Source organism: Gobio gobio (assembly GCF_949357685.1).
Source record: "Gobio gobio genome assembly, chromosome: 22".
Classification (NCBI taxonomy): domain Eukaryota; kingdom Metazoa; phylum Chordata; class Actinopteri; order Cypriniformes; family Gobionidae; genus Gobio; species Gobio gobio.
The window spans coordinates 37412263-37426979 of NC_137118.1; the positions used below are offsets into that span (position 1 = coordinate 37412263).

The 14717-nt window shown below is 39.0% G+C and overlaps 1 protein-coding gene across 1 annotated transcript in view; it reads left to right on the top strand.

Annotated features, from left to right (window-relative positions):
- kirrel3a (kirre like nephrin family adhesion molecule 3a) overlaps window positions 1-13859 on the top strand; it is a 272338-nt gene extending 258479 nt beyond the window's left edge. Inside the window, exons 11-16 of the mRNA XM_079804114.1 lie at window positions 388-586; window positions 1115-1222; window positions 3603-3686; window positions 5980-6089; window positions 7014-7100; window positions 12121-13859. Coding sequence (XP_079660240.1) covers window positions 388-586; window positions 1115-1222; window positions 3603-3686; window positions 5980-6089; window positions 7014-7100; window positions 12121-12585 — 1053 coding nt within the window. The 3' untranslated portion in view covers window positions 12586-13859. The remainder of the gene's footprint in view (window positions 1-387; window positions 587-1114; window positions 1223-3602; window positions 3687-5979; window positions 6090-7013; window positions 7101-12120) is intronic.
- The last annotated feature ends 858 nt before the right edge of the window (window positions 13860-14717 follow it).

Below are 14717 nucleotides of genomic sequence, written 5' to 3' on the forward strand. Positions count from 1 at the left end.
ATTTATTTTATTTTATTTTATTTTATTTTATTTTATTTTATTTTATTTTATTTTATTTTATTTTATTTTATTTTATTTTATTTTATTCACTGAAATGCTTTACTTGTTTTCCCAAAAGAAAACAATATTTATTTGTTTATTTATTTTTCACTGAAATGCTTTACTTGTTTTCCCCAAAAGAAAATAATATTTATTTGTTTGTTTATTTATTATTTATTTATTATGTTGCACTGAAATGCTTTACTTGTGTTCCCCAAAAGAAAACAATATTTTTTTTTTTTTCACTGAAATGCTTTACTTGTGTTTCCCAAAAGAAAACAATCTTTATTTATTTTTCAGTGTTATTTACTGTATTTTGACTTTTTTGTTTGTGTCTATTTTACACAGGCATGGTCGTGGAAAGAAACAGTGCTGGAATCAGGAACATCGGGCCGTTATACCGTGGAGACCGTAAGCACAGAGGAAGGTGTCATCTCCACCCTCACCATGAGCAACATCGTCCCTGCTGACTTCCAAACCATCTACAACTGCACCGCATGGAACAGTTTCGGCTCCGACACGGAGATCATTCGCCTCAAAGAGCAAGGTAATAATCAAGTTACATGCGTGCGCGTGTGTGTGCCTCAAGTGTGTGTGCGAGTCTGTTTTACTCACGTCTCGCAGTGATTAAGTACCCTGACTTGATTTTTCAGAGCATTAGGGCAAAGACTGGATCATAGTCTGTTTGTTCAGGTAAATGTCACCTACTTAAATCTGTGGATTTCCTTAATGGAATTCCGACATATTCAGAACTTCAATTTGTGATCTAATTTAAACAGCCCTTAATCCTTTTTACTTGCCTTTATGATTTCTTTGAAATATTTAAATGAAATTAGATGGTATTTTTTATTCAAATACTGGCCCATTTTCCTCTAGTAAAGCTGACTCCCTAGGTGCAGAGCTGAGTTATTCAAAGAGGTCAGCTCATCCCCGTAGGATTTAATCGAAGACTCTTGGAACACGACTTCATTATGTCTCCTCAAGTGACAAACAGGCTCCTGATCCAGACTGTGCACGTTGCATAGGTTCTGTGACTGGTTGTCTGATGATCCCAGCGGTTCTGTGTTCTCCGTAGGGTCTTTGCGCTTGGCCGTCATCATCGGGGTTGCAGTGGGAGCTTTCCTGGCTCTCATCGTCCTCATTGGGACCCTGGGGGCTTTCTGCTGCGCTCGACTGCAGAGGAGTAAGTGAGCTCGTTGTTTCTACAGAGACAAACACGCAGAGGCGACTCGCCCCGCACGTCCACTGAGACACCCACAGTTTTTAGACTAGTAATGCAGTATTGCACATTGTAGAACAACTACGTCCAGACACGCACAACATTGTTGCTAATTAATAGGAGCACTTCTTAACTACATTTTCCTGTAGCATGACGGCAGCTCAGATGTTGTCAAAATTAGTGTTGTTTTCCAATAATAAGTTGTTTTTCCAACAATTAGCAGTGTGGCATGACAAAACACTACATTGCACTTTTTATGTTATATTGTACAAAGCTGAGCAAACTCTCCTGGAAAGTCTGAAATAAATATAATTAAAAAGTAAATAAATAAAAAAAGGATTTAGCTATTTATCACTGTTTTTACTCAGTTATATAAATGATGTAGTCCTTTTGTTTTAATAGTTGCATTTACATTTTATCTGTTAATTTCAATTTAATAATATCACTCTAAACAGAACTATATATATACACTGAACAAAATTATAAACGTAACACAAATGCCCCCATTTTTCATGAGCTGAACTCAAAGGTCTAAGACTTTTTCTTTGTACACAAAAGGCCTATTTCTCTCAAATATTGTTCACAAATCTGTCTAAAGTGTTAGTGAGCACTTCTCCTTTGCTGAGAAAATCCATCCACCTCACAGGTGTGACATATCAAGATGCTGATTTTACAGCATGATTATTGCACACAATAAAAGGCCACTCTAAAATATGCAGTTTTACTGTATTGGGGGGTGCGACCACCATTTGCCTCACGCAGTGCAACACATCTCCTTCGCATAGAGGTGATCAGGTTGTGATCAGATTGTGTCAGATTGTGGCCTGTGGAATGTTGGTCCACTCCTCTTCAATGGCTGTGTGAAGTTGCTGGATATTGGCAGGAACTGGAACACGCTGTCGTATACGCCGATCCAGAGCATCCCAAACATGCTCAATGGGTGACATGTCCGGTGAGCATGCTGGCCATGCAAGAACTGGGATGTTTTCGGCTTCCAGGAATTGTGTACAGATCATTGCAACATGGGGCCACACCTGTGAAGTGGATGGATTATCTCGGCAAAAGAGAAGTGCTCACTAACACAGATCTGTGAACAATATTTGAGAGAAATAGGCCTTTTGTGTACATTGAAAAGTCTTAGATCTTTGAGTTCAGCTCATGAAAAATGGGGGCAAAAACAAACGTGTTGCATTTATAATTTTGTTCGGTGTATATATATATATATGTGTGTGTGTGTGTGTGTGTGTGTGTGTGTGTGTGTGAGATCCGTGCTGGCAAAATGAGTCGCAATAAGCAAAATATCAAGCCCACCTTCTGTATTCAACTTACGGAAAAAGCCTAAGTGGCGCGACAATGATGTCGAACGTAGCATAAGCGTTTGGAACTGCGCGAGGTGTTACCCATCGATTCGCTTCAGAAGGCCTTTATTAACCCCCCGGAGCCGCCGTGTGGATTACTTTTATAATGGATGGATGCACTTTTGTGGTCTTCAAATTTTGGGCTGCCATTCACTGCCATTATAATGCTTGGAAGAGCCAGGACATTTTTTTTATATAACTCTGATTGTATTCGTCTGTTATATACACCTAGGCTGGCTTGAGGGTGAGTAAATTAGAGAGGCTTCACTGTAGAGCAATTACCTTCGCCAACCACCCCCCCAACCCCTCCGGGGAACTGTGGGCATGATGGGTGGAGCTGCATCCCCTAACAACACACTCTAACCCTACCCATAACCCTATCTCTCCACCCTTGAGCTCCACATGCTCTGCAGCAAGCACTACTTGGTAAATTATGGGATCATTTTCATTTCCGTGTGAACTATCCCTTTAATTAACTAATTTTTGTGAAAAAATTCAAATTCTACCAAAATTGACAGTTTCACTTATTTTGCCTGTAGCTCGTAATTAGCCTGTGTGCATTCCAACTCATTTTGCCAGCATGGGTCACATGTGATAGTATTAAACTGCAATTGCATGATTAGTTCAGTGTAGTTAGCTACTTTAAGCATAACCTGTAATGCAGCTGCAACTGTTCAAAAGCGATGCTTGACAGTAGTTGAACCTCTTTAAGGTTCCAGTAGCTTGTAGCTCAGCAAGCCACATTTTCCGAGTAGCTTCCTCAACACTGTACCACACAATGATAAGAGCACACCCGCACCTCACTCACGTCTTAGTCTATCTGAGGTCTTTACTGTCGTATCTTTCCATTCGCAAATTGCCTCCATTAGCGGTGAGCTCCAGCTCCTTACCAGCAGCAGCCTGACTTTATCTAGCCAGGACTGTAAAGACCTCATTTTTTAACAAGTGATATTTCTTTCTTTGCATGTTGTGATTGTGCACCACAGAGGACATGCACCTGGTGATGTCATCACTCCCAGTGTCACTCTCCTCTCGGCAGCGAGAGCTCTCCGGCACGTTAAAAAGCGAAAGTAAGCCCTTCTGTCACCTCTCTCAAATTAGCGGCAAAGGTTCTGGGAAAATATACATGCATGTTGTTCATGAGCAAGATCTGCACATTCACGAGTCTGTGAAGGGATACTGAAGGGATGGGCGATATGACCAAAATCTTATATCATGATATGAGAAATCTTATTTCACGATAATGATATATACGATGTATGCTGGGTTGTTTCAACCCAATTTTGGGTCAAATATGGACAAACCCATTAAAGATTTAATTTAAAAATTGTCCATATTTGATCCAAATTTGGGTTGAAACAACCCAGCATTTTTTAGAGTGCGTCACGTTATAGTTATTTTTCGCTTTAAATAAGGTTTTTATGATATCAACATTTTTGATACCATTGAAATATAATTCTTATCACCATTTTTAATATAATTAAAAAATAATAATACTAGCCTAAAACATGTAAACTGTGATAAAGAACGAGCAAAGAAATATACATTTATTCGTATTATAGTTACAAAAGTGATTCAGTCAAGAGCATTGAGAGATTTTCTTTATTTTTTGTTGTTTGGTTAGCATTAATAATTCAGCAGGTAAATTTGGATGCTGTCACTTTAAGACCGACTGCACGTATCCAATATACTTGTGTGTTTTCTCTCTCAACTGTTAGGGCCCTATCATACATCCAGTGCAATGCGACGCCAGACGTGACGCAAGTGTTTTTTGCTAGTTTCAGCTCTTATTATTTTCACGTCATGCGCCACGTTGTTCAAATAGCAAATGCACTTGCGCCCATCTGTTCGCCCATGGGTGTACTCTGCTTATTAAAAACACATGGATGCGCAGCAGCACACAAACATTTTTAAATATTAAAAATAAAAGGATTCCTCTCTGGAGAAGCGTTTAGTCTTTCCGCTCGCAAATTCCACCATGTTAATAGCAAATCGCCATGGTGCAAGCGCAACTGTCTTTTAAAGGGAATGGGAGATAACACTCTGATTGGTTTATTGCATGTTATGCCCAAAACACACCCATGGCTCATTAAGAGATTAGGTACAACTCTTTAGCACCATGAGCCTGGCACTGGCTTTTTGATTTTTTTGGTTAGAAATTCAGTTTTGAATAAAGCTTGTATACATGATCCAGACGGCAAAAATCTTTTTTCCAGTATTTCCTGGAATCTAGTGGAAACAGCCAAAACTGTCTGCAGGGCGCTAGAGCACACAGGGCCTGAGTTACACACTTTCAAAAATGAATTTATAACCGGAAAAATCAAATAGCACCTCTTTTTTGAGGGGGTTTATTACAGCTCAGACAACATATAATTACATATTTATCACATTTAGCAGTGTTTTATGTAACTTCAAAGGGTTTCCTGTAAAATGACACCAACATTTTGTATTTAGACCACTGTATGTGGGTATGGGAAGCTTTTCAATTTGGGTTGGCCAAATCCAGGTGGAAATGGTCCCAGAGTAATTTAGTGTAAATAAGTTACTTTGTGTAAAACAAATGCAAAAGAAAGTAGAGACTAAAAGCTTTCAAATGGTACCACAAATGAGGTTAGAGCTCCTGCACAGACATGTACAGGGTCCGCAGAGTTTAAGGGGTTAAGGGGTTAATGTCAACTTAAGACATAAATGACTGTTTACTTGCAAATACATGGTCAGTTTGACACACAGGTATGTGTATTTAACTTTTCAAGCTCAATTAGACGGCAAATTGCACTCAGTTCAGTTCTCATGCACTCTATGAGCAACAGCTTCATATCGCGATTCGCGTGTCTCTCAGAGAGCGTGCGCATATACTGAATTGAGTTCTCTTTCGCTGCTTATTGTGCTTCAACCATAGACTGTAAAAAAATATGGACGTAGTGTCCGTGACGTCACCCATAAGATCCTGAAGAGCAGTTTTGAAGCGAAAAGTAGGGTCGAGCTGGCCGTTGCCACGGGACGTTGGTGGAGCTGAGACGACCGGATGACTAACAGACAGCAGATAAATGGCTATCCACCTGTCACTCAAAGTGGCCACACCCTTAATTATGCAGAACTTTAAGGCTTTATACAATGTAAATGAATGAGTTATAAAAAAATGTTGTCATGAAGTGCAAAATTAGCCGTATAGACCAAAACCACAATTTGTACTAGGCTGTAAACATGTTAACAAAATCTCTACCGGTCGACACATTTCTACCAGTTAATCGTGTCTACCGGTATATCGCCCACCCCTACTCAGAATCATGTCAAAGCTCAGCAGAATCTGTAGTATATTGTGTGGTTTTCATCACTGTGGCTAATCAGAATGATTTTCGCCAGATCTCAAAGGAGTCGCATCCGCTAAAAATGACATCCGAGTGGAGATTGTCCATAAGGACCACAACGCAGCCAGAGAACCGGAAGAAAACAGCAACATGAAGCAAATGCTGGTGAGTTTGCACTCCTAACCTCCCTCTCAACCTCTCTCTGACTTCCTTAACAGTACATCTGGTTAGCTTTCTTCTAGGTTATTCTGATGTTATCAGCGCTAAATGCAGGTGTAAATTGGCTCCTACAGAGCTTAAAAGCCAAGCTAGAAACGTATGTGTACACACACGTATGTTTTGAGTCTGAAAAGTCGAACATTCTTTATCCTAAAGATGGAAAATAGTGCTGTCGTTAGCCTGTTTTTTTGTTGTTGTTCTAATATTGCTAGTAGTTTATGCCACTGGATGCCATGGCATTATTTGTCTTCTCACAAATGATATGCATTGCCACTAGTAAAAATAAAATGTAGTTCTATTTTGACAAGGAATATGTTTTCTTATTATACACTCTCTGAAGAGGAAATTGTTTGTATATAAATTATAGCAGTGCACAATACATCATGAACCAGATTAACTATTAACTATTATCAGTGCATGACAATTTTGACATTGTTTTCCCACAATGTATTTATTATGTGCCTGGGAGGATCACGTCGTCACTGCCATTGGTAGTCACTGAATTGTTTGCATTAATAATTGCTGCTCATTTGCATAAGTCTGTACTTTTCTCAACCTTGTTGAGTCGCTGGACACGACCACATCGCTGTCACAATCGCCGGTTTCTTGTCAAGTTCTCGCTTTAGGTCTCCGTCAGAGTAAACAAGTTTTTTTTTTTTTTCTTCGCCTTCCTTCCCATCTACCCCTGCGGCACTCAAATCACAGCACTGCAGCATCCTTGAACTTTGACCGGGACCTCAGCTTTGAGGGAATTTCTGTTCTTGCTAGATGTTGAAATTCTCCTATACACGCTTACAGGCTGAAATCAATACCAGTCACTGTGCTTCCGCACACATCTACTGCATCATCTCGCTTTCTCTCTGCTTTTAGATGGAGAGAGCCGAGTTTCAGCAAGAATCTGTGTTAAAACAGTTGGAGGTCCTGCAGGAGGAGGAGAGGGAGCTACAACACATTAAGGTGATGAACAGAGGGATGGAGAGAACTCTGCAGGACTCACATCTGTCACCATTAAAGAACCCCAGAGAGTCATTTCTCCATCATACTCATAAAAAACAGATTTAATACAACAGCCGCGTAATCTCACAGAATCTAATAAAGCAGAGTTGTGGGAACTCTCGCTCTCTGACTTTTTTCAGAACTCTTTGCTATGTTCTTTTTCTTTACTGAATCCATTAAAGAAAAGTCTAAAAATGGACGTGTTGTCATACTGATTGACTGCATGTCAGATCTCCAGAGCTCAAGTTTTCATTATATTCTCCGGTAATTGAGAAGTACTGGGACATTTGGTTGAACATACATGCTAATTCGTTTAATGAAAGCCACTTGGCTAGACTTCAGTCTGGAACTTTTGCCGGGAACTTTTCAGCCTTTCAGATCGTTTCAAAAGCTCAATATTTCAAGGACTTGTTAAGCGATTTGGAAATTGCACATTTAAGACGCAGCGTCCATCATTAGTCATACATGCTTAGGCAAGCGTAACTAACAAGAGATGGAAACTTTGACTCGCGACATCCTGTTGAGTGGCATTTACAGAGAGAAAAACATTTATCAAAGATAAAACATCATTCCTTTAGATAAGTATGACTTACGAAAAAGACGTTATGTTGAAATGATATATTATTCGAAATATTTTTAATTAATTAGCTTGCAACTAAAAGTAGGGTTTGAAAAACTAACCTACAGCATGATAACATTACCACAGGGATTTTAGGATTTGTGTCTCTCTGTTTCCGGCAAGCAATTTTACGTCTAATAGCCATCCAAACATAGCCCTGACGTCTAGGCTAAAACTAGGCAAAATTTGGGCTGTCAGTGAAAATGTAATAGACGTCTAACCATAGCCCAAGAATAGACTAGTCATCCAGAACAAGAACATTTTGGCTAGAAGTGGGTTACTCATAGCCGGACTATATCGGGTCTATACAGTAGTTAACCGAGACAGTGAAATGATGGCTACCTGGGTTCCATACCATCAGTATTTAAAGGGAGAGTTCACCCAAAAATGTAAACCTGTATGAATTTCTGTCTACAAAGGAAGATATTTGGAAGAATGTTTGTTACCAGGCAGATCTCGGCAGCCATTGACTACCATAGTGGGAAAAAAAAACACTATCAATGGCTGCCGAGATGTGCTTGGTTACAAACATTCTTCCAAATATCTTCCTTTGTGTTCAGCAGAAGAAAGAAATTCATACAGGTTTGGAACAACTTGAGGGTGAGTAAATGAGAGAATTTTCATTTTTAGTTGAACTATCCCTTTAACACAATCATGTAACTTGTTTGAAGAACATGAATGGCGAATTGTGAGCTTGCTGTTACATTTGGAGGTGATCAGACTTACGGTTTTCGGCTGCCAGACAATAAAACCAGTGAAAAAATTCTATAGATTCAGGTCCCGAGTCTATGGAGTCCCTAAAAGGGCAAGGTGATGGTTCATTTATATGTTGATGCCTTTGTATTGTCCTACAAATGCTTTGCGTTAGCTTGAGAAACTTTGAGTTCGCTCGCAAACCTTTACGAGTTCTTTATGAGTGAACATGAAATGGGAGGAAAAATTATATTTAAATGCTTTTATGTTATCTCACAAAAGTCTTGCATTCCTTTGAGAAACTTTATCATTGGGGAGAACACAAAACCTTAAAAGAATACAAAGTTCCTTGGGAGAATGCAAAACTTTGAGAGGAGAACACAATGGCTGCTTCCAAAATCTTAAAAAGGCTGCCTTCGGGAGATGCATTGCAAGTTGGGAAGGCATCAAGGCATGTCCGAATCCAACGTTAGCTTCACTTCCTGTCTCTTGAGACACCTTTATCTTCACCTTTAATATCCCACAATCCTATGCGTTTCATTCCATGGCAATTAAGCTAAAAAAAGAAAGATGTTGGTCAGTTTGTTTGTAAATGTAAATTTTTGACCAAACGTTTTCCACTTTTGATGTTATTTCTAGCGAGAATTCATTATTGTTGTAATTGAATATTTGCTTACTTTTCACCAAAGCTTTCTCTATTTTGCTTGTAGATCATTAAACCGTTACACTGCCTCAGAAGTCTGTCCGAAATCAGTTTTGTTAGGTACCTTTGTGCACAAACGCTACCTGCAAAATCATTGCCAGCGAGGCAGCAAGTCAGCAAGTCTGCCCAAGTTTTCAGACACAGCCAATATTTCTCAGGGGAACATTAAACTTTTGCCAAGTGAACAAAGTTTCTTGGAAGAATACAAAGCTTTTTTTAAGCATTTAAATATATTTTTCCTCTATTTAAATATAGATTTTTCCTATCAAACAGACTTTTCAAAGTAGATTTGGACCAGTCGTGGTGAATTTTGCAGGGACACTACTCTAAAATCAAATCAAAAGCAAAAGTCAAGTTGGTCATCCTGTTTTCTACCAACAACCACGCCCGCCTTAACAATCCCTCTAAGGTAGAATCATCATCATCTGTCAATCTTCCAATATTCCATTCTAGTATGATTAAGCCAATGGCCCTCATTCAGAGAGGTCAGTCTTGACTCGGACAGCGGTAAAAGTGTGCACCACACAAATTTTTTTTTTCAGGAATCCCTGAGTTATTTCACCTCAGCGCTCCCTCAAGGCCGCAAAGATTAAAAAGAGAGAGCAGATATAGGTTATCTATATAGAAACTGGCCAAAAATAAAATGTGAGTGAATTTTATGGAGATTATTTCGCATATTTAATGCCGACATGAATCGTCAAGGCCCATTTAATTAGCTGATAACAGGATTTGACTGTTTATGCTGGAGATGACTGTTTCACACCACTAAACCATGTAATCTTCTTAGCGTGGGACAGTTATCAGTCTGTTCCCTAATTTCCATGTCACGCTGCCTATAATTAGTGTGAGCTGAACTTGACCTTGGCTTTTTACAGCTTACAAATACATGAGGGGAAAATTACAGTTTCCTTTCTCTTTTTCTCTCATTTTGCTTTTAATTCAGGCTGAAGGGTATACTGTAAACGTCCTGTAATATAAATATTCGTTTGCTAAAATTAATAATTGTGCTAATAGACAAGCCATCGGAAAAAAGATTATTTAGATGAGAAGCAGATTATTTAGATGAGAAGCTTCATGGAAACATCCAGCGAAATGTCCACAAACAAAAAGAACAAATCATTTGATGTGTTCTTTGAGGCGAGAATTCATTGTTTTTTGGTGTGTTATTTCAACGGAAAAGACTGTGGTTTTTTTTTTTATACATATCAGCCACAGTTTAACTTTCACTATATGAGTTACCATAGTGCTGCACCATGCATATGTAATTGAAGTCATTGCCATTCTTTTTCAGATGGCTTATTTGCATAGAAATTGTGCAAATAATTAATTCTTTCCAGCCACCATTTTTTAAATAGTTGTCAGCCTCCAGCAGCATTTTTGATCATTTTCACAAAATGTTCATGGCCCCCAAAATATTGTGTTGTATGAATATCTAAACATGCTATATATCAACAACAACAAAAAAAAGAACAGAACCTCTGATTTTAAACAACAACAAAAAAAACCTGTTTAATTTGATTACATTTTTATCAAGACTTGAATGTGGGTGTTTCATAAAAAAGCAACATTTTGAAAATCAAATTTTTGTCAATGGCTACATTCAGATCGGATTCAGAACGATGATCAAAAACATAGATAGATCAGATCGAGTCCATCAACACCCCTAAGCTTGCACAGTCCTATAACTCGTCCTAGGTCGACATTTTATTTGGTAACATTAGGCAGTTTTGATTTATATGCAATGTAAACCCGAATAAGTTGACAAAACTCAAAGAAAATGTAGGTAATCAGAGTTACATCAAAGTTTTTGGCGGCAGATTTTTATTTTGTACACATTCATTTTAATTACTCTTAACTTTAAATATTTAAGTAAGCTAATATGTACATTTAAAGGGTTAGCTCACCCAAAAATGAAAATTCTGTCATTACTCACTCACCCTTATGTCGTTCCAAACCCGTAAGACCTTAGTTCATCTTTGGAACACAAATGAAGATCTTTTTGATGAAATCCGAGAGCTCTCTGACCCCTCCATAGACAGCAATTTAATTAACACTTTCAAGGGCCAGAAAGGTAATAAAGACATTGTTCAAATAGTCCATGTAACTCTTAATTTAACATTTAACATCTGTTCTCAAACCAAGATGATGGAAACCCCCAACATAACAGAAACTCTTCCTGGGAAATAGAAATCCCAGCCCAGTTTCAGTCAAATTCAAGTTAATGTGTCAGTTTCGTGAACTCAAAAGTAAAATAAAGTTATAAATACAGTACTCATAAAAGTTCATTTGATTGAACTAATTTGTTTCATTTAAGTTTACTCTAATCAAACCAATTAATTATTTTGAGCATTAGGATTTACAGTGTGCTGTTTAATGTTGATGACCGCGTTATTTTACATATGCACATGCAATTCTGCAAGTTGGGTTGAAAATGGACAAACCCAGCAATTTGGTTGTTTTAACCCAGCGATTGAGTTGTTTTAACCCAGCAATTGGATTGTTTTAAGCAAACATTTAACCCAACTGCTGGGTTAAAACAACCCATCCACTGGGATAAAACAACCAAATTGCTGGGTTTGTCCATTTTCAACCCACCTTGGGTTTTTTTTTACCCAGAATTTTTTAGAGTGTGCATCTGTGCATCTGCTTACAAATGCTATCGCTTGATTCTGCTACTTTTTCACCTGTGTTTTGATCAGGAGATTATGTACTCTTTCAGAAGATATGCCATAGCGCCCCCTACCACACTCTAAATTGGGTTGTTTTAACCCAGTGAATGGGTTGTTTTAACCCAGCAATTGGGTTGCTGGGTTAGTCCATTTTCAAACCAACTTGGATTGATTTTAACCCAGCATTTTTTAGAGTGCATATAACAGTGAAAACATGGAAAGCCTGAAAATTCCGTCAATGGCGGGGAAAGAATTAAATGATTGATCAAATAAAATGTATTTATTTATATCTCATAGGATCCAACCAACGGATACTACAGCGTGAACACCTTCAAAGAACAGCCGACCCCGACCATTTCTCTGACGGCCAACCAGAACACTGAGGTCCGAAACCCTGCCACGGCGACCCTCGGAAAGCACCGCGTCCCCACCGGCATGTCTTACACCAACATTTACAACACGCTGGGTGCCGGTCCCAACCGCCTATACGACTACAGCCAGCGTTTCGTGCTGGGCATGGGCAGCAGCTCCATCGAGCTGTGCGAACGCGAGTTCCAGAGGGGATCGCTGAGCGATTCCAGCTCGTTCCAGGACACTCAGTGCGACAGCAGTGTCAGCAGCTACAGCAAGCAGGATGGATACGTGCAGTTCGACAAAGCTAGCAAAGCTTCCGTGTCGTCTTCATCCCACTACTCACAGTCATCGTCCCAAAACTCGGACCTGACCCGACCGCTGCAGAAACGAATGCAGACGCACGTTTAATGTGAGCATCGTATGTGCTTTTGGAAGAACACTAAAGGTGAGTCACCTGTGCTTCATGCATAATTCGTGAACAAACTCAAGCATCGCTAGCTTGGAAAGACAATGCCGACATCTCAAGCTCATATTTCTGTATATTTTGAAAAGTAACGTGTTTTTTAGATCTCATGTTCTTGGTGGAAGGCTTGCGAGTTTGAAAAAGGAAAACCTTGGACGTCGTTTCATAACATGACAATCAGGAGTCCGTCCACACAATCGCCATTGACTCTCGCGGTGAGCCGATCTAATCTGTTGCGCGAAGCCTGGGACCTCGGCACTCGGATGTATTCATTTTTTTAACGAGGAGCCAAACTTGGGCCATTTTGTAGTTCTTCTGCTGTGGCCCAAAGCACAAGGGTGTCTGTTCAATGCCAACCGCAATGTGTCTCTGCTTATAAAGAAATCTAAATGAGGATGAATTATCCTCCTGAGGTCCTCGCTGAAAATGATCATTCTGTGCTTTTCTAAAGACTCTGTAAGATAGATTTCACTTGTGTGCTCTAAACTGTTTTTTAATTACATCTATCTCCTTATGTGTTCTCTCGTCTTTACGATTTCATGCTTTGTGTTTTTTTTGTTTTTTTTTCAATGCAATGCGAATGTGTAAAAACACACGGCCAAACTGCATGTGTGGAGAGTTCTTCAGGAGCTTCGCTAACGTGGACAGCGTAGTGTTTACATGCCAGGGACCAGAATGTAAATCCCTTTTTTTTTTCTCTTATTTTCTAAACACGTATTAAATGTGAGCTGATCATTTCAACATCTCATGGTTAATAAATGCGTTTACGTATATGTACACGTCCTGTGAATTCAAGCGCTTCGTTGTTAAACGCTTTTTTTATACCTCCAACAATGTGTTGTTGTTGTTGTTGATGTTGTTGTTTTTCTATGCATAATTGCTCATAAACCCCCCATTCTGGTGGGAGTATGATTGGATTGAACTATATTTTTTCCCACTTCTTTATTATGTTCTGTTTATTTTAAGGCTGCCATATGTTTAAGCTCACTGTTTTAAGTAAGCTTCTCTTTCCCGCAGCCCCCGTGAATGTCTGGCGTAAACGTTTACATTGCTTAATTGATGCAGGAAGTGCCTCCCGTCGACGGATGAGCCTGCAGAACGTTCTGAGTGAAACTTTAACTCGAGCTGTGCATCAGAGCAATTACACTGATCAAATAATCATGATTACAAAATAAGTGTTGAATAAAACAGTGTGTGGGAAAGACGTTCTGTGGTCATTAAAGCTGAGGTGGTGTCTTTTTTTCTTTTTCTTTTTCTTTATGTTTTTTTTTTCATGACTTCCTGTCAAATCCGATTATGTCAGCAGATGGTCATTTCAAATGTACCAACTGAAATATGCATGCTCTATGATGAATACGTTATGAACGTTTTCACTAATGCTAAGCAGACATCAGATTTCCCTTGCTCTTTGGAAAGAAAACTCTAACACTGTGTGACAAACACTGCATGATGCAACACAATCACAGATAGTCAAAACATGTTTGATGTTTAATATAGTAATGTGCAGCTAGATTTATCTACTCGGTACAGTGGCACAGCAAAAAACACGAGTGACCAAGTTTCATGTTAAAGAAGTAACAGTTTAGTATCAAACAGCCTAAAGTATGCGTATGCAATATCAAGAAGTAACAATGATGAACAACCATTTTATTGCATTTAATAATCTTGATTAATGTGCATTTCTAAATATACCAATGCATTTTTAATGTATTATGTATCAACATGAATTACTGATGAACAACTTGCAACCTTTGCAGGAGCTCCGGTGCGTTCGCCGCTGAATCTGTGCCAGACAGGAGAGATCATACCGTGCATAGTTGTGGATGTGATTAAAAAAAGATTGTGTACTGTAGAATATTAGCAGGTATAATTGCAGGTAAGTTATGAGATATACGCATAAGTGTACGCACCTAGTGTAGTCCGATTCGAGAACAAATTAGTCTTATACAGCACGTCCAGGGTAATCCGATTCCTGAATGAATGGCGCTCATGATCCGGTTCTTTTTAGTGAATTAAAGGGATAGTTCACCCAAAAATGAAAATTATCCCATTTACTCACCCTCAAGCCATCCTAGGT